The 21,623-nt window shown below is 37.9% G+C and overlaps 1 protein-coding gene across 1 annotated transcript in view; it reads right to left on the bottom strand.

The window, feature by feature from the left end:
- LOC149088465 (uncharacterized) overlaps positions 1 to 9,602 on the bottom strand; it is a 51,959-nt gene extending 42,357 nt beyond the window's left edge. Inside the window, exons 1-5 of the mRNA XM_089247566.1 lie at positions 9,380 to 9,602; positions 6,692 to 6,764; positions 4,826 to 4,984; positions 3,607 to 3,815; positions 684 to 986 (exon numbers count right to left, since the gene is read on the bottom strand). Of these exons, the coding sequence (XP_089103692.1) occupies positions 684 to 986; positions 3,607 to 3,815; positions 4,826 to 4,984; positions 6,692 to 6,713 (693 nt within the window). The 5' untranslated portion in view covers positions 6,714 to 6,764; positions 9,380 to 9,602. The remainder of the gene's footprint in view (positions 1 to 683; positions 987 to 3,606; positions 3,816 to 4,825; positions 4,985 to 6,691; positions 6,765 to 9,379) is intronic.
- Positions 9,603 to 21,623: the final 12,021 nt, after the last annotated feature.

Raw genomic sequence — 21,623 nt, 5'->3', positions numbered from 1 at the left:
TTGATGTGGGTAATCTGCCTCTGAAGAAATTTTAACAGCTGTCTTCTTATGTTGCCTTGAAATAACGGATTCAGTTTCACTTTTTCAATTTTTCTCTTCATTAAAGACATACAAATTTTAAGGCCCTGTAATTGCACTTATGAAAGAACCATATTTCCAAATTAGCCATGTCCATATCAAACAGAAAAAATTTTTTCTTCACATTGACAAAATTTGTAATAAAAGCTAGAGTCACTCCATCATTTCAAAATTCTCAAAACCTTCAAAGAAAGGATTCTCTCATAGCTTGTTGTCTTGAAATAAACTCTGTTGATGAGGGTAGACTGTTTTATTATTTCTGATCTTTCATTTTAAATTTTATTTCAGAGCCACATGTTCATAGCCAGAGATAACACAGTTTGTGACTTCGCATTTGCAACAGTGCCAATGAAGGACTTAAGCATTTTTCATTCTGAGGATGGAAGCATCTTATTTTCAATGTAAAAGCATTCTCGTTCCAGCAAAAGGTAAATTGTTAGGTAAATTATTACTAGCTCTATTCATTATATGAAAAAATAATGTTTATAACAGATCATCTTGACAGAAAAAAAAGTAGTAACAAAAGAAAAGGTTTTATTTAAAAGAGGTTTTTGTTACTTTGTTTTTAAGAATGTTTACAAGAGGAAATGAAGAGGATAACTAACCACACAATTTTCACACTTCAAGCAGTCATCCTCCAAAAGACATCCAGTACAACTACCACACCTCAACTCGTCGTCATCATCATCATCTTCTTCATCAATTTCTTCATGTCCTGTTCTATTGGTTTCCATTTCATCAGAATCTTTAGATGAAGCATCTTCTCCTACAAAAGCAGCAATATCTTCGATAGTCTCTGGGGAATCACCACCAGATTCTTCATCAGATTCAGGTGGCTGCTGTTGCTTTTTCTTACCTACACTGGCTTGCTTTTTTTCTTTCAATATTTTCTGCTCAAGGAGGCGTTTCTGAAATTATAAACATTACGAACAATACAATTTTTTCAGAACAATAAGGGAAAACTTATGACACTATCGACATTTGAACAAATAAAATTATATCAGTTTCTAAAAAAAATAATTCAAAATATTTTGTTAGACATAAGCAAACAGACTAGTTGAATTGTGAAACTGTGATAAAATAAATATCTTATGATGCAACACTTAAAAGAATAAGTGATGAAGGTAATGAGGAAGAAAAAGATTTAGTTTCAAAGAAGATAACCTGAACATGTTTGGGAAGCAATATTCATATCTATGATATGGCCATTTAAACATCCTTTTGATTGAAAATACTCTTCAAAACTATGGATTTATACAACCTGACCTAAGACACATTCTTAAGTAAGAATGAGTTTAATTAGTGTATTAATAGATGCTGCGCAAGAATTTTCAACATGGAGTAAAATTTTCGGCAGATTAGAAAATTTAAAATATCAAAATACACACATTTTGTGCTCAGTAATTATAATTCAAAATATAAAGCACTTTAATCTTCATAAAAGTGTTTTGTTATTTAACATATCTATCAGGTTCACAAAAACTATGACAAAGTTTTTGACTGTTTTAATACTGAGCTAATTTCTGACGTCAAAAACCTAGCCCTGATCACACATATTTTGAATAAACAGCCCTATTTTGCTAAGTAAATTGAGCACAGGTGATCAGTAGTATAGATAAAATGAACTGTAAAATAATATATTATCTGTTCTAACCTCTTTGTATGTCAAGAAATTCAAAATGATAAATTATAATTATTTTGTTTTAATTGTAATGAATTCATGTTTAAAAATAAAACATTGTAATATGCAGAAAAAGTTTTTCATCATTTTATATACCCATTCAAAACATTACCCAAAAGCATTCATTTAGGTTTATGATGGTTTATGAGAGTTTTTGACGAGTGTCATGTCAAAAACCCACAACCCTGGTTAGTACCCCCCAAAAATGTGTTTTTTTTGTGAGTATTCGTCAGCCACAAAATATTTTAATTGATTCAATGCTAAAGTAAATTCAGTTTAATGTAAAGGGGTTTATCGTAATGCACTTTGATGTGTCACACAAAACGTAACAATGCTGAACACATTTGGTGATTAGGCAGTGCCCAATACCGATATTATTCCATGTCCTAGGAAGAATTGAAACATGTGACAAGTTCAAAAATATACTGAAGGATATTTTGAGCAAAAAATTAATAAAAATACTGTCGTAGTTTCAAAATCCCCCCTTAGAAAATAGCGTTATACAGGAGAGGAGACAGTAAAGGATATATGGTTGAATGAAGGAGTTTAACATTACAGACTATAGGTGATTCCAAACAAGATTTGAAAAAAAATACCATTGTAGAGGGATTTATTCTTGTAGAGAGGTTTCAGTATATATATATATATATGTATGGGTTTTTTTTTTTTGGACATTGTAAATAAATTGAGCATACAATTTTTTTGTAACATTGATAATTCAATGGTTAAAATTCCTGAAGTATTTAGCACCAATATCATTAGAGTATATACAGGGTGCATAGCTAACAGCATGCACCACATTTTACTGGTGAACCGTTGATTCTAGAGGCATACTTCCAATAAGAAAAGTATCCAAATAACATGTGGACCTCAGATGCGTCATTCATATTACAAGGAATTGTATAGTTATTAAAATTAAATTAAAAATTTTATATAGGCACCCTGTACTTAAAAAAATCCAATAAGAAAATTGTTGCCCTGTCTCTCCTAATGCCAACAAGAAATTTCTTTCCAAGTGAATTCACTGAAATATTTGAATTCAAAAAACGGAGGAAAGTTCAGAAAAAAACAGCATAAATAAGGGTAGAATGTTCACTTATTTTAGAAAATATACATGTAGCTGAGCAACATTTCCACCATGCCCAACCATGGCTTATACACTTGGTTCACCTCTTCGGGACAATGCTGCCTTTATGTATGCGGACATTGGTGAAGTATAAAATAAAGTCACATTAAATCTTCTCATGAAAAGAATAAAAACTAATATTGGAGAGCAACAGAGGTCCCTACTCCAATGCTCACAAAACCTACAGACTTGTTTAGAAACATCCAAAAGAAAAGAAATTAAAATTGCAAATATACAAATGAAATGGTTCTCCATAATTATTTGTGTTTTATACAGGCATAGTAAATGATAGCATTCAATACATTTTAATAATCTCTCATTAAAGAATATCCTATATGTTTCCCAAATTATTTGTTCTATCGCTCCCTTCATCAGCAATTTTTTTCCTCCCATCACCCCCCAACTCAAGTGAACCCATAGGATCCTGTTAAGTCCGTAGATTGTATCGCCCGGGAGGGGCAATATTGCCCACTTTGGAAAACACTGTCCTATATTGATGAATTAGTTAATTCGAATTTTTTTTCGTCCCCCTTGAGCTTTGAGTTAACCAAATTTAACTGCAGCTATTTCTAAATGGAAATAGATTCAAACACAAGAGAGAATGTTCTCTCAAAACCACTTTGTTTTCAGTGCCTATAAAGTGGCTTTTAATTTAAGTTTTTAAAACAGACAAAATTTTAAAATGATGATGATAACCCATAAACAATAAAATTCAAAATACCTTCCAGAGATATCCACTAATGCCTTTGAACTTTGGTTCAGAGCTTTCAACTCCCACTTTCCTAGGTCTTCCTCGTCCTGGTGAGATCTTAGTAATTTGACTAGTAGCAACTTTTTTCACAGTTGGGCTTGTGTTTTTTGAAACAGCCACTCTTTTTCCTTGACTTAAAGAATTTTTCCTCAATGTCATTGTTTCAACTACTTTTTTTCCTATGAAAAAACAAACATAAGTGTCAAAAATTTTATTCATAATGAAAAAATTTTGAGGGTAAATTTCTAGGAAACCAAATCAGACAAATTGTGTTATCATGACTTTGGACACGATAGAATGAAAACCCCACAACATGTGCTAATGCAGCACACCATCTGAAGGAAGGAGACAACATTCCCTCCCCCCCTCACTCCCAAGATTATTTTTAGAAATTTTTTTTTCCTCAAACACCGAAGGATTTTGGCAAAAAAAAAAAAAACTGACTATACAGGAGTGCCAGAACAGACTTCAAACCCTTTGGATGCTTCTGGAAAATTTATAGACTGGGCAGCTATGCAACTTCACAATGGAAAAAAATTGTGTTATTATATTTTGGAATGGTAATCGTACATTCAATAACTAACTTTGTCTCATTTCGAGTGCATAAATCAAAATGTATAGCGGCCAACTTTGGAGAATGAGAATTAGGCAGGTTTTCACACAGCTCCGAATTCAGCATAAAAATAAATATAAAAAGGGATTGAGAAACAAAGTGGGAATTTTTCATGAATTAAAACTGTAGGGATATTTCCCCCTTGCAAAAACGTGACATGGTGCAAGCTATTGTGCCGATTAGCACTAAGTTGCCAATCATCAGCAGTAGGTTAAATTACCTGTCATTACTAGTCTCAAATCAAATCACGTCAACAAAGAAATTGACAATGACCTGGAAACCGGACATATCCTCAAGTCATCTCACCAATTTTGATGTCGACCGATGATTGTTGTATCACTTTAACACAAAAAAGTACCATCAATCAAATTATTTTAAATAGTTGATGAAGGTTGAAGTAACAAACACTAAAATGTATAACAAAAACTTTTTTAATTTGATGGTTTTCAATTGCTCTACATCAGGTGCCTTTAATGTGCATGTGCCACCCTTGGCATTTTATTGAATGCCTGTTGGCCATGCTTTGAAGACCCTGTTCTACACAATAAAGGATAAGTAACATGAAACTGAACATACCAGAAGGGGTCTTCACAGTATCTGGCTTTGACAGGCTCTCTTCTTCGCTATCGCCTGTCTCTTCTGCTTTCGGTGAACAGCCACTTACTTTATGATTGATGAACTTTTCTAATTGGTGGAATACTTCACCACACTTCCCGCATTCCAAGCTGTCTACAGCTGTAAAAAAAAACTGAATAGTAAAGACAGACTAACAACAAAATTCTCAATAACCGATTACAAACATTGGATATAAATTTAAAAAAGAAAAAGATTCTCTTAAAAACGGAATAGAAAAACCGAAAATTTTTATAATTTACTAAGAATAATGCACAGCTTTTTTTACCATGAAAAAAGAAACATGCAGATAGACAAATGCTGATCTAATTTTCAAAATATGATTACGCAAAACATAGTAAATTGATCTTTTAAAATTCATATTCTTATCAAGGGTAAAATAAAAAAAAAGTGACATCCAAGTATTAAGATGATTCACTCAGGTTCGTACAAACTTTCGTAAATAAATTTCCAGGTTTTCCAGTCAAAATTTCCAAAAACTCCAGGTAATTTTTTATCAAAAATTTAATATATATTAATTATAACTTTACATTTACTTATACTAATCATAGTTATTATCATAATAACAGCATAATCATAGTTATTATCATAATAACATCATAATCATAGTTATTATCATAATAACATCATAATCATAGTTATTATTTAATTTTTTAAAGCATGCATTTATACTTTTCCAATACATCAGATGGAAAAATGGAACACAATCTAGGAAGGCAAGATTTCACTTTTCCGCCACTACATCTGCAAATATTACAGAATTAAAAATTTCTCCAACATCCTTGAATTATTATATTGGTTATAATAGTGGAACATCGCTAATTTCATTACCAACAAGATTCAACCTTCATCGTTGTTTCCTTTATGACATAATAAGACAAAGATGATGTTGGTTTCGATGCATTATAATTATTTGCAGTTGACTTTTACACTCTGCATCTGCACTCGTTTTAGAACTGAAAAATTAGGGTTGAAAAAAATCCCTGGGGTTGTTTACAAAACTCCTCTGATTTCACATGCTTGTCATGGCTCTGAATAGCTTGTCATTCCATGTTGCTGCACACACACAAAGCCGACCCAACGCTTTATGCAGGTCATTTTTGCTGCTTTAATCTAATCAGCCTACTGAAGATTCTGGTTTTTATTGCACCCCCCCCCCCAGATTGAAAACAGCTTTTCTTACCCCTCATCGTTTTCAAATAAAAAATACCCATGTGGAAATCATAAAAAACACGATTCATCTGGCATTGCTCACTGAAATCATCTTACAAAATTATCACAACTGAGCTTTCCTGATAGTTTTTACGCATCACTTTCTACAACACACAGTTACAATACATCTTCGGACACCTTGTATGCAGTTACGTCAACATCGCAGAAATACACTCTCCCACACAGACATGAAATCCTCATTTCCATTTTTTTTTTTTTGCATCCCATTGCGAGATTTATGATTACCAATATTTACTATGAGGACATAAATTACGATTCAATAACAATTTCCCTTTTCGAGAAAACATTAATTCATTTACTTATCATTTTTTGCTTTCAATCAGATGACAATCAAGAATAATTTCCAGGTCCATCGTCATAAATTTTTAGGTTTTAGAACAAAAATTAGCTATTTTCCCTGACTAGTAAAAAAGTTTCCCCAACAATTTCAAGTTTTCCACGACTTGTATGAGCCCTGTGCATGTAACAGATGACACGTTAAATAATCTCAGTAACTGAATATCTTTCTCAATACATTTGCACTGACCAGAAATTTCACTACCAACTGATGAAAAAAATGAAAAATAAGTTGCTTACCTCCTTTGGCTTTTGAAGCCATCTTTGTCACTTATTTAAGTATATATCGTTTCAGTTTCTACAAAAAAAAAGCCTAAAAAGAAAAAAAAATAGGAAAAAATATATTAATATTCAAGTTGCTATGTTTTTAAAAACAAAGATATTGCTCTATTCTAGCATTTCTGGAAGTGGGCATCACCAGACTTTGTCAAAGGCTTCGTGGTGAACCGTCAACATTAATAATCCCTAAAGTGACCCTTTTTCTAGAAATATCCTAGAAAGCTGCAGATAAACGTTCTTGCAGTAAGGGCACAGCGGAGCTGGCAGAAGTTTGAGAACCACTTCTCGTATAATCCGGAATACCCAGATCTTTGAAGAACCTTTAATGAGCAAAGATATGCGATGAGATACACAAAATTTCTACACGTTACTGCTGAAATTTCAGGTAATTGCTGTGCTATAGCATGTCTCAGTGATGTCACTGAGGACTAGGGATTGACAAATAAAAAACACAATCTAGGTGCAAGATAAATTAAGGGGTGCCAAGCAGTCTCTTCCTAAGAAAAACAGACCAAAATAATGTTTCCTTCTACTCTACCTTTTCATGTTGGTGGATATGGCAATATGAATCAGCATATAGACCTAAAGTTGACTCTTGATATACTGACCCCCTTTGCCCCACCGAAAACGGGCATAATATTGGGAGGGTTATTATATCAAAAAGAAAACATATCACGGTAGTTCCAATAACAGTAGTTATTGGAACCTATCCTACCAGTCATTGTAATGGAATGATCACTAAACATGGGCCGTTTTAACTAGCGTCAACTGCATACACATTTTTTCCTCACATTCTAATTGAGTAATACTACATACAACACCATTTCCGGCAGCAATAATCAATTTCTTACTTGCCATAGTGTTTCTGCACCTGGAACAAGGTCACCTATTTCTAACATTTAGAGTTATGGATTTTTCATGGTTTCCTAAACTGTTACAGGGACCTGATTGAAATTGACATAGTGTACCAATAAGCGCTGAACAAACCGCAAAAAAATCTAGGCACTAGAAAGAAATTTTAACCACCAAAAAATGTTTACCTGAAGAAAAAGTCCCAAATAATATTTCTTTTGACTGGTAGATATGCTGCTACAAATTACAAACACTTTGTGATGCTCTCAACCTGCAATTTAATAACTACACAAAGAAAATCTTAGGTGCCATTACCAATTTTTTGGTCGCCATGGCGACCTGGCACCTGGGATTTGTCCAGCCCTGGTAATTGAGAGGACTATTTTTTGCCACTTTTTCTTTATCTTTGCCCATCCCTCCAAAAAAACCTTGCATACTCCAGTGGTAACTATATAGGAGCAACAGAAAAAATATCTCTGCATATAAGAATTTAAATGCGATTCTTATAAGCGCTGGCTACTCTAATTGAGAATTTACCATGGCAAGATTCAGCTGGGTTGGGGAAAACCAATACCCAACTTTTTTAAAGTAAGCAAACTGATCGTTACAACAACACCCATAATTAAGGTTGTCTCGAAGGTGGGTACAGAAGAGGAGGATGGCCTATTCACTAAAATAATTGTATTATTAGCATAAAGTACCTCCCTCCTTATGTTGTACACACCCCTGTTCAAAAAAGACCTGTAACCGCTTTTGCTGAGCCAACCACACAAATGTGCATGCAGGTGCAACCAATTCAACCACCAGTTTACAGCAAACCAGTTAAATAATTAAAATCTCACCCACTGTTTATCATAAGCTCCAGGCCCTCCGAATAGTACAGGGTCGTGATCACAGAGTATGTATAGTGAACAGGAGGGGGGAGGTAATTCCTCGCCAATAGTGTTTTCTTTATTTTCTCTAAAAAAATTCTTTCAGATTGTTCTGTGACATACAGCACAGATTTCGGCATATTCTGGGGACAGAGTATGCATAGTGAACAGCGGTGTCCACTTCCACGCACCGGTTATGCCAATAACACAATTTAAATGGGGAAGCGGGGGGCGGCTCATGATTGCTTGGGGGCAATTGTCTCCCTCTGTATATAGACATAAAGATTGCCGACCACTGATCAACTACAATATCTCATCACACAGTTAATACTCAAATTTGAATTAAGGACTGCCAAGTTTAGAAAAGTTTGTTTACAGTACTCTAATTACCAATCCCATATTTTCACAATCCCAAACATTAAAAGAATCAAATTCTAAGTAAAAATAGGAGTCATCTCAATATCATTTATAAATATTAGAGTCACCTATCATAGGCGGAGATTGACTTGAAATTCTGGAGGGGGGGGGTCATTATTGCTGAGAGGGCATGATGATGTTGTCAGCTCATATATACATTACATCAGTCGACTCCACCTTTGACGCTGGGGGGGGGGGGCAATGCCCCTTCCCCCCAAGCATCTCCGCCCATGTCACCTATAGGTGAAACAGTAACATGTTTGCAGTTAACAGATTAAACTAATTAGGTGCACCAAACCTGACAGTAACATGCAAGTTTAATGTCATTATTCGATAATAACACCCTCCCCGCTCAAATCAAAAAATCTGAGCTGTACACGGATTCAATTTCCATGGACGATGAATTAATAAAAATTAATAAATGACATGAATTTCAAGGTTGAAAAACGAGAACGGTCGAAAGCCCATATTTGAGAAAATGAACACCTAACTGATAGATTAGGCTTACCCGTCAACGTAACTGACGCGATGGCCGCAACGGAAGTTCAAAAACAGTTCGATCAACACGATAACGTGACTTCAACTAGTCAAATAAACCATCAAAATCGACGGAGGAAATAGAAGTGCCCATAAAGAGGAAAAATTAATTCATCGGTATACCCACATTTTTCACGAGCGATGCACTTAAAAAAATAACTGCGCGGTAAAAAACCGATGTTTGGCTTCCCAGTGTCGCCATAGGATGGAAACTAAAACACTGAAATAATTTGAAATTGGAAAAAAATATTTCTTTACCTTTGTCCGAGATTCAGTTTTGAAAACAACAACGAAATTTCTTATTTTTTTCACTAAAAATTTGATAATATTTCACAATATTTCTCATTTTGTTTTTTTCAATATCATGGCTCGTTTGACGTCTATCCAATGAAAATGGATCTTTTATTCCCAATTAAGTGTCATGTGAATAAAAAGTCATCGTTGATTGGCGAGTTTGAGTGTGAACATGTAATTCATGATGATGTCTTTCTGTTTGTTGCCATATCGGGGTTCCAAAATCATGGATCAAAATATCCGGATAAATTATTTAAATATTCAAGATATACAGAAGACTGGATGTTGTGAAGATATTTATTATTTGAGATGTTAATTTTTTAAGGAAGGAAAAAACTCATCTCTGCCTCTACCGGGAGTCGAACCCGGGTCCCTCGATTTCGACTCCCGGTAGAGGCAGAGATGAGTTTTTTCCTTCCTTAAAAAATTAACATCTCAAATAATAAATATCTTCACAACATCCAGTCTTCTGTATATCTTGTATTAACAAGTGGAGAGCGACATACATGTCATATTTAAATATTTTTGTTTGTTTGAAATCAAAAATATTTTGATTGTTTGAATTTTTGTCTTGGAGTAGAACTTTAAGCCGGGTTTTCCTAGGATTAGAATTTCTGCGCCGGGTGCAGCGTAAAAACTCTGATTGGTAAAAAAAACCCGGCTTTAGCGATGTGATTGGTTAAAAACTTGCAATTCGGGTTTTTTTTTACCAATCAGCGTCTTCATGCTGCACGCGCTTCAGAAAAATACTCCTAGGGAAACGTGGATTTAAGATCATACAGCTTTAACTTAAATAAAAAATCGTTGGTGTTAAGTAACAGTTTCCTGTCCTAAAGCCGGGTTTTCCTAGGAAAAGGTTTTTCTACGGTGCGTGCAGCGTGAAATCGCTGATTGGTTAAAAACCTGAAATTCACGTTTTTTAACCAATCAGCGTTTTCACGCTGTACACGGTCAATACCTTCTAAAGCAGAAGCCTTCTTGCTCTAGAAGGTGTTGCACAGTGCAGGTAACCTGCTCCTAGGAAAACCCGGCTTTAGGCCCTCAGCAGGTGTTAAAGCCATTTAATGTCCGTCGAACAAATTTGTCCTAAAGCCCACAGGGCCGTCTTAAAAGCATCATGGGCACCGGGCCAAGTGATTTTTCAGAGTCTCTACCTTGAAAATTCTGGAAAAATTCAACTACGTCTCTTTTTTCTGAGGCCCCTCTTCTCTTGAGGACCCCCCGGGCCATGCCCGGGTAGGCCCATGCGTTAATACGGCACTGCGTAGAGGACGTCAATATGTATCATTGTTTATCAAATCATAGATGCTCTAAAAAACCTCGGAATCCTAAACTCAGGCAAATGCGCTACCATATACACCACTGGAGACACGACTCTGTCTTTGTGTCTCCAGTGATGTAAGAATCGGGGTTCGATTCCCGACGGAGGCCAGATGGCATTACTTTCCGAGTTCACCTCCGGTGTGATACCCGGAAAATTTCTTAATGTATAGGGCTACTGAAATACACATGATCCTCGTCCACATTCCTCTGCGGAATTTCTAACGAATTGGTGCATGTTGAGATGCACGTGTATGTGTAGTGAACCTGACGTGGAGTTTGTTTCTGTGTAATGCATGTTATGAGCAGTGAACACCATCTGCTATCACTTTTTCTAACTATGAGTGAAGTGTAATGATTGAATTATTGTACCGTTGTGGGAGCCTGTTGCTCTCAGTGGCGGGACTTTTTAATGGGGTAAAGTGGCGTGCATTCGCGCCTCAAAGGGGGGAAACCCCAGAAACCCACCTCCAGCCGACCACCACAACTGTGTGGACGGTGTGGTTTGAACGATGCACGCGAGTCTGTAACTATGAGATGTATAGGGCTGAGAAAAAGCCGTTTCCTCTCTCTACTGTCCCTCATGAGGCCATTTGCTGGAGCTAAGGGAGACTACTAACTCTACTTCAGCGCCTCACGCAACAGTACGTTAAATAAGGAAGGCAGAGTCACGTCTGCAGTAGTGGATAAGGTAGCTCACTTGCCCGGTTAGCAAGAGGACCTCGGTTCCATTCCCGGCAGAGACCATGAATGTTTTCTTATCTTGTGAAAATTAAGCATGGTGATTTCAAAGCTTTTAATGCTAAAATTAGCCTAACAAATATCTTTTGCAAAACTTTCAGGACTTTACCTATGTAGAATTTATCTGGAAAGAAAAATAACAACGTACAATAATTATTATAATTTCCCCAATAATTACGATTGATAATCCTCGGAAAATTATAACACATATTAAAGTGCAAATACATGTAAGTAACAAACGGTAATGACAAGCACTTCTTTTATTCTTGATGTGATGATGACACATGTTGGGACTGATCTGTTGTTAATATACAGTCAACCCTCCGTTTATACGAACGGTCCGATTTACGAACACACAATAAGATTGAATCTCGAGGGAAGGGTATTTCAAAAGTCTGTGATCAAGGTGCTATTTGTTTTTTAATTATTTGAGAGAAGAGTAATAGGTGAGACTTTTTATGGGGAGATCAGCTTGCATTCGTGCCTCGAAGTTGGGAACCATAGAAAACCGAACTTCAGCTGACCAGCACTATGGCACCACTGGGGTTTGAACCCGGGACCTAGCGATGCGAGTCCGTCACTATGACCAATCGACCACCACACAGTGGCGATCCAGGTCATTTAAATCTCAAGAAGCTCTACATCGGAGAACTTTTTCACAAATGCTTTTACAATAGTTTTTGGCACGAAACTAATATTCTTTTTCAATGACTTCTCAAACCACATTATTTTAATATTTCACATTGCCTATTGCAAATTACGTATTGCATTTGTTATCGTTGACAGAGCTTAACAGCAAATAGTTTATACAACTAGGGATTAGGTTTGAAGGATATTGTGCACAGAATGTGTTGGCAAAGATTTTGAGGGCTTTGATACTGTAATTATAAATGATATTAATGAAACCAGGCATAGCCCTAGTATCGTTTTCATTTTGTCTCTTTGTGATTAGATCACTTGAACTCTAGTGTGTTATTTTTCAGTAACTTCATGTTGAGTTCTTGGCCATATCCTTAGGAGACCTCCTCTGCTCTTTTTCTTAAAAATGGTATCGCAGACAAGAGGAAACCCCTCACTTATTTAGATATGGCCCATATCGGTCTGCAATTTTACTATGATATCCCACACATACACATACACAAGGGGTTCAATAAAATGGTAACAGACACCATACCTTTCACTCCCATCGCTGTTGTTGTAAAACTTCCGGGAATTCACAGAACGATACTTCTTCACAACCATAGACCCACAATTTATGTTACACTACTTGGTGTCAGAGTAATGGGCAAAATTGCCTGAGATTTTTCCCACAGGTGACACCAAAGAATGATGATGATGATGATAATATACTGTATAGTGTGGTTATTTTTTTTAGTAACTTATTATTTTAATGATTTTCATCAGTTTCACCTTACGTACAGATGCTGCGAAAATTCACACTAGAAAGCTTCGGGGTGCCAGAAACAGATTATTTCATTTTACATTGATTCTTCTGGGAAATTTGGTTTTTCTTTCGGTTTTTAAAACAATTCGACTTACGAATACAGTTCAGGAATGAATTAAGTTCGCAAACCGAGGGTTGACTGTAAGGCTAAAACAACAAATCGGCGAACTGATTCCAGAATGCCGTCTTAAAAGCATCATGGGCCCCAGGGCCACCTGATTTTTCTGAGGCCCTACGTGGCGAATTCTCGAAAATTTCAACTGGTTCTCATTTTTGTGAGGCCCTCGGGCCGTGCCCAGGTGGGCCCATGCGTTAAGACGGCACTGACTGATGCCTCACTTTACTTGATTGATTAGGTCTGCAAAATAATCGCGTCAGGTGAAATCTCGTAAAGTGAGATCCCGATAACACAGAAACGGGACATGGGAACAAAATGCCACATAAGTGAAGCGCCGGAATCCACATCAAAACGAAGATCGATCTGCAGTTGACTTCTGTACTACTAAGGTGGGGAGGGGGAATTTGTGGAGTAGAGAGAGAGAGAATCAGAATGGATGATGATACGAATTTCTAAGCTAGTTATGGGGGGGGGGCGGAATGTCAAAAAAGAGGAGCGATGAGAGCGAATGAATTTGTATCGAGTTATTTGAAGTTGCCGATGGGCGGCAGAAAACGCGGTTAGACTTGTGCTAACAAGTTGCCTACTGAAATGCAAGCCCAACACTTGTAAGAATCTGAACGAAACTGACCATTCAGGCTCTTCAAACTAGAACGAAAGTGAGGTGCGTCCATGTTCTTCAACCTAGAACGAAAGCCATCGTCCAGGCACGAAAATGAAAATGATGGTCTAGGTATGGCAATGACTGCGGGTGTCCAAGCTCAGAGAAGTTCAAAAAATATAGCACGGTTAAATTTATTTTCGCCATACTTTTTTCCGGTAACAAACGCACAATAGTTAGCTGCGCGTGTATGTCCCTTGGGACTAGAGTTTCAATGCTGTTGTTGCAAATTATTGGTTACTGTGGGACTTCGTTCCGTACAGAAATTTGAGCGTTACAAATACATAATTTCCCTTTTGCAACACCAGCTATGTCTAAACAGAGCAACACTAGAGAGACATATCTGTAATACATATGATATATTCCTTTAGTATTTTTGTGTCGACTATAGCCGATGTTGCTTTCCCCTCAAATCCACCCATTTTGATTGATTCTTCGGTTGTGAAATCGAAGTCTATTAATTTATATTAACGAGAATACTTTTGAACAACTTTTTTCCCCTTTTATAGACTCTGTATTTTACTGTTATTGTTGTAACGTTCTTACATTTATTTAGAAGTCTTCAACAGACGAGAGGGAGTTTGAATTGATCAACAATATACTACCAACAATGACTGTTGAACTGTATGGTCACTGGTCACTCTTGCTTCAGGTGCTTTTGCCTGCGTTCATCGAGTGAGATTTCTAAAATGCCCCCTTTTATTTTCGTGCAGCTCAAAAATAAATAGCACATGGCGTGGAACCATATATTTTTATACACTGAAGAGCCAAAAAAACTGGTTCCCTGCCTAATATCGTGTAGGGCCCCCGCGAGCACGCAGAAGTGCCGCAACACGACGTGGCATGGACTCGACTAATGTCTGAAGTAGTGCTAGAGGTAATTGACACCATGAATCCTGCAGGGCTGTTCATAAATCCGTAGGAGTAAGAGGGGGTGAAGATCTCTTCTGAACAGCCAGCACGTTGCAAGGCATCCCAGATATGTTCAATAATGTTCATGTCTGGGGATTTTGGTGACCAGCGGAAGTGTCTAAAGTCGGAAGAGTGTTCCTGGAGCCACTTTGTAGCAATTCTGGACGTGTGCGTGTGAGGTGTTACATTGTCCTGCTGAAATTGTCCAAGTCCGACAGCATAGTGGTGGTTGGATTGAAGTTAGATTTCTGCTGCCGTTTTCTAACTTCATGACGTGAATGCGAGCCCGATCTCCCGAAAACCGAAAACTGTAATTGGTGAAACGGGGTTCCAATGGATAGTTATAATCCATCAAACCCTCTTCATCATGACTCTGCCAATTCCTGTGCAGTAGTGCGCTTTGCAATGATAGTTAAATTCTAATAAGGTGGGTGAAGACGTAGGTTCACCTGAGACCCGAGGGGGTTTTTTTTTTCTTTCAAAAGTTTTCAAATCTTCATAGACGTGGCAACACAGGTCGAGGCATGTGTAGAAAATTTTTTGGTCTTTTTAATCGTGCTTTGTGCCTACTGTCGTATGATGAAATCTCCGCAAGGTGTGGAAAAATTCAGAATCGTTCAATTTATCAAATAAGTTCTTTGCCAGTTTCTTTGCATATGACGTTACATCAGCCACTCCAGAATCACGTCTGATATTAACGTTTCTAACGTCCAAGGTAGTCCGGTATATCTCCTCATAGTTTCGTTCTGAAATCTTTCCAGAGCGATGATATTCATTTTCTTCGAGAACAACCAGACAGGCGCAGCATACAGAAGAATCGGTCTAATTGCCATCTTATACAGAATAATTTTATTTCGAATTGAAAGACTTGAGTGCCTGTGGCTTAGTCTGTTGAGCATGACCGAGGCCACGGTCGCCCTACGGATGGCATCAACACACTGCCGGGAGAAACTGAATCTCTTGTCCATTATCACCTCACGAATATTAACGTGGAGGCGCGTCTGGTCTTTCTGTCCATTATCATCCCCAAATATTTATTGTGAATGACTGGGTTGATTATAACTCCTTGTACCTCTATGTGTGCTTGTTGTGGTAATGAGGACTTGTTAGTGAACCACATGAATTTGGTTTTATCTGCATTCAGTTCAACACGGGTTCGCACACACCAGCGCTCGACCAATCTTATCATTTCTTGCAAGTTTGAAAGGGCCTTGCCAGGGTCCTTATCTGTGGAACAAAGGGCACTATCGTCGGCATAAAGAGCGGTGAAACCCTTAGGGGCAACTGGGAAATCATTCATATGAAAATTGTGTAGGATGGGACCTAACACACTTCCCTGAGCTATTGATGAACGAATCTGTCTAGAATTAGATATTGAGTCATTTATCTGTACTCGGAAGGAGCGCGAGTCGAGATAATTGCTCACAAATTTGATGATGTTATACGGCATTCCCATGCGAATCATCTTAAAAAGCTTTATTGGGCCAAACTTTATCAAAAGATTTCTTTAAATCGAAAAAGGCTACTGCTGCAGTGTCTTTATAAATTTTGGCTTCTTGAATTCGTTCTACGAACCGCAATAATTGAGTGGTGGTCGAGTGCTTGCTGCGGAAACCGTGCTGCTCTGGACCGATAATGTTATTGTCCTCTACAAATTTGTGTAGTCGGATGGCTACCACTCTCTCAAAAAGTTTCCCTAATGAACTGAGAAGTGAGATTGGGCGCCAATTCTGTGCATAGTCTAGGTCATGTCCAGCTTTGGGGATGACCTTAACTTTAGCGAGTTTCCATTCTGCCGGAAAGTGGTTTGTACGGAGTAATTCGTTGAATATGTTGACCAGCTGGCGAACCATATTTTCGGGGAGATTCTTGATAGTGTTGTTGGTGATGGTGTCCTGACCAGGTGCTTTTTTCTTTTTGAGGTTTTTGATAATGTTTGTTACTTCTTCAGTGTTCGTAGGAAATAAAGCAGAGGGTTGTTCTGGGGGAATATCCCTAAAGAATAATTGAACTTCTTTGTCAATACTGGCAATAAGCTGAGGAGGAGTGTTATCACATGGAGAGAACTGTCTCTCATATGTGTCAGCAAATATTTCCGCTTTATCACTGTCACTATATACTGTTCCGCTTGTGCCGACAATCGGAGGAATCCTCGAATAAGTGGGCTTACATGTTTTATACACTTTGTATAACGTGCCATCAGCACAATTTGCCTCACGTGAAAAGCTGAAGTAACGCTCACTCATAAATTCTTTGATTTCTCTAGATACTTCTCTTTTTATAGATCTGTATCTATCTTGGTAGTACGGATTTAACGTTCTTTGCCATTTCCTCCTAAATTTGTTTTTTAATTTGATGCGTGCTTTAATCCAGCGGGGAATACCCAGTGGATTATTAGTGGGAGCATCTCGGGTGGATTCCTTAGCAGTGTTAGTGATGGTTTCTGTGAGAAACAATAAGTCAGATTCAATTTGATCAATATTGCCACCCGTGAAGGAAGGCAAGGTGATTCTGGCCAGCTTTCGCTTGATGAGCCCGATCTCATTTAAAAAAGTCTCTCCGCAGAGAGCAGACAGATTTACAGCCCCGAGGTATTTACACAACATGGAAAAAAATCCAAGCGTTTGCTACCTTTACTTTAAAATATGGGAGACAGATGGCAGCACTAACAAGAGCACTAGTCAACACAGCCTTAGTTTTTTTTTTTCTTTTGAATCTTTTGAAAGTATTTTAAAATATTTTCTCTCATTGACTGCTTGTTAGGATTTCACAAACCAGTTTTTTTGGCTCTTCAGTGTACATCGGAATGGATGTAGCAAGTGAACATTATATTAACTCTCGAATAGAAAGAAGTTGGCAACCCATGATATAATAGATTAGTTTAATCTCCATAACCTCAGATGATAATTAAATAAACGTATCATTAATTTGAACCATCAAATCCAGTGATGTGATATGATAGGGGTTTTTAAAGTGTGCGCCGTGGCTTCTAGGGGCGTCCCGGCGAGATGAAGATATTGATTTTTGTGCCTCTTTGTGCTTTGAATTGGTGCTTTTATAATTGAAAACACCACTTAACTACAGGGCCGTCTTAAGAGCATCATGGGCCCCGGGCCAAATGATTTTTCTGAGGCCCTACTAGGCAAATTTTCGAAAATCTCAACCAGATCCCATTTGTGAGGGCCCCCTTTTCTCTGGAGGCCCCCGGGCCGTGCCCAGGTGGGCCCATGTCTTAAGACGGCACTGCTCAACTATTCTGGGGATCAGCAGTAAAACCATGAACTGGGCAAGTGAGCTGCGGTCGACAAAAAACTCCTTTTCCTATAAGGCCTTATTGTGCCTTTACGGGGCCGGCTTCTATTTGGGGTAAGAAGGGGTCTGACCATACTTTTTTGCAGGGTCCTGTTTTTGTGAAAATTTTCTTTATTTTTGGGAAATGTGTCATTAATTTTGTGAAATGTGTCATTAATTTTGTGAAATGTGTCATTAATTTTGTGAAATGTGTCATTAATTTTGTGAGAAATGAGTAATTTTGTAGGAAGCGAAATAATCTAGTTGATCTATCGCAAAAGAAATGAAATTTCAAATTTATGGATTCATTATTTTTTTATTTCGTGAAGGGTTCGTTTTTCTGATCCGGAATTTTGTGAAGGGTCCGGAAAACGGACCCAAATTTTGGATGAACAGACCCCTGGTTAGTGTAAATATTTGTGGGCTGTATTTAGCTCGGAGCCTTGGAACAGTGCCCCAGTTGTCCCAACCTAGATACTTCCCGATTTTCTATCACATTTATTGTTGAAAACACAAGTTTTTTTTAATCCAAGATGTACACACCGGAAGAGAATCTTTTTTCTCCTCAGAGAGAGAGAAGGGAGTCTCAAGTGAGAGGAGGAGAAAGAATAGGTTTTGAAGAGTTAATATACGTCCCAGTGCAGGATGGAATTTTTGCAGCAGCGTAACTCTTTTATCAAACATTGGTGATGAGGCAATGTTGGATAAAAGATTTCACACCTCACGTAATGTATTGGCTCACCGTCAACCATCTCAGATGATAATGAAATAAATGTATCATCAATATGAATCAATCAACAAATCCAGTGATGTGTCATGCATAAACAGTCGAGCCCGGATATAACCAAGTCGTGAAAACATTCGACATGTCCGATATTCGTGAAAACCGATACACCATAAATATTCGAGTTTAATGAGAAAAACTACTTAACCTATCGCGATGGGTCTGTACGAGGACCACCTGTTCCTCGTACAAACTTGAAAATTTAAGAAAATTAAAATTATTTATGTACGTCACAAATCTTAAAGATATTCACGTGGGGGAGTTTGAATTAATACCCGTTTACTGTAAATCAGTGTTTCTCAAAATGTGAGTCGCAGCTTCTAGGGTAGTCACAAACCTTTACCAGAGCCAAGCTGTCGATATTGATTTGTTCAGTGCTTTGAAGTACTACTTGAAGTGTTCTGTGGTGAAATGGAAGGCAAAATTTTAAAAATCACGGATGTAAGTGGTCCGTCGAATTGTTACCGATATTTCAATAGTTCTGACGTTTACAAAGACTTTCTTTCAAACCGAGAACAACTCCGGTCTATCGCCATGGGGAATTTGCTACCGAATGAGTTGTGCCGGGAATGTGAGTGTGCGCCTTACAGTCTCGGTGCGTATAAGGTGTTGTGCCTGATATTGCAGTGCTGACATCAATATTTTAAATGGGGAATGAAGCGTAGTGAGACTGAATATTTGAACCGTTGTAGGCCTGTTGCTCTCAGTGGCGAGACTTTTAACGTGAGCTCGACTCACATTCACGGCTCGAAGTTGAAAACCAACTTCAGCCGATGACCACTGTGGTGCATGGTTTACAAAGACTGAGGACCACTGACACAAACTTGTAGTTATGTCGATTCTTCTTCGAGTGGTTCTGGGAATGAACAGAACCAGCGTTATATCTATAGCTAGAGATAGCCATCTAGCTATAACGTTGACAGAACACACCTGAACCCGATTTTCGCAATAGTACGGTAGTACTTCTAATTCGAGCTTTTTTCTTGAAATACAACTTTTGATTTTATGGAACTTAATTCATTGAAACAAAAATCGATCCACCAGATGGCTCCCCAAAGGAAACCTTGGAAACAACCCCGCCCCCTAAAATTTGCGGACCCCATGACCCTGCCCCGTCTTAGCTATAACCCATGTCTGTAAAACTTAAGAGCATCATGAGGCAGGCCCCCAGGCCGAGAGATGTTCTGGGGCCCCACTACCTGATTGCAAAAGTACCAGAAGTGTAAGCAGGACCGTCTTAAGAGCATCATGAGCCCTCGGGCCAAATGATTTTTTTGAGGCCCTACGTGGTTAATTCTCGGAAATTCCAACCACATTCCATTTTTGTGAGGCCCCGGGTCGTGTCCGGGTGGGCCCATGTGGTAAGACGGCACTGAGTAAAAGGCCTTCCAATTTACACGTATGATTTCCGAAAGTACAGTATTTATCACTTCATATAAAGATCAAACATCATCCATGCCGTCTGTGTTCATCAATCTTCAGCCGATGTTATTTCATCGTAATTTCGATACCGATGTTATTTCATCGTAAAAAAAAATTATGTTCTATTCGAGTGCTCAATTCTTTACTAATTCGACCTCTTTTTCTATGACATCAAGAAAAAATGTAAAAGTAACGTGGGTCAGGCGTTATAGTATGTGCTGCTGCTGAAAAACGTTCTTACAGGGAAGATGGGTTTCTCGAGGACGTCACGAATCTCAGGAGGAGGCTTTCTGCTCTAGGTGTCGTTACAAACACCCCTCCTCCAAAGAAGATACCCCCCTTCTTTAGGGGATGTCGGCACAACTCGTCTCTTTTCCAACACCTTCAGTAAGGGGCCGTTCAAGTATTACGTAAGCAGTGACCCTCTCCCCTTGTCAGCAAAATTTCGTCATCAGCTTTGCCCCTCTGAATCCAGTTCATATTTTCATAAAGGGTGGTTGATGATGTAAGCATTATCCTCCCCCCATCGATGATGACGTAATACTTGAACAGTCCCTAACTTGAAATGAGTGCTGCTTTGCTTCACTGGACGCCTATTCACCCTCCCACCTCTAATTGTGACAATACTATTTAGGAAGGTGGTGTACAACACTGTAAATAGGAAAAGGTTAGACAATCATATATTTTTTACTTGAAGGACAGGCTGTGTGGAGAAAAAACAAAAAATAAACAATATGGTTCAATAGTTATATATTATTTATTATACAGAAATGACACGACACTTCCACACATTTATGAAACGTGATTTTAAAAAAAATATTCTCTTCCCACGTTCAAAAATTCACCCCCCTGTAAATGCACTACTGTGCACAGACCTTACAAGACATGTATGCATACACCAGCTGTTATCCATGGCTTCAGTTGTGTGGATTTGGCAATCTGAAAATTGCTCGCTGATGCTTTCCCCAATATAACATTTGAAACCCCCCCCCCCCCCACGACACAATTAGGGATATAATTTCCAAAAATCCTGTCTTAGTCGATTATATTATAAAAATGTAATACTGCGACCAAATCTCATATTTATAGATTCAGCTCGGCATGACAGCTCTATATCCCCTGTGTGACAAATCATATTCGCCATGCCGGGCTCAAGTATCTTATATAACCTTTCAATCTCCCTTAACATTCAAATTTCGAAAACCCTACTTACCAAGTCTTTACATGG

This window comes from Pholcus phalangioides, unplaced genomic scaffold, assembly GCF_987345545.1.
Source record: "Pholcus phalangioides strain wild (caught in Gottingen) unplaced genomic scaffold, Ppha-v1.0 ptg000003l_1, whole genome shotgun sequence".
Classification (NCBI taxonomy): Eukaryota; Metazoa; Arthropoda; class Arachnida; order Araneae; family Pholcidae; genus Pholcus; species Pholcus phalangioides.
This window is presented reverse-complemented; position numbering and strand designations above follow the sequence as displayed.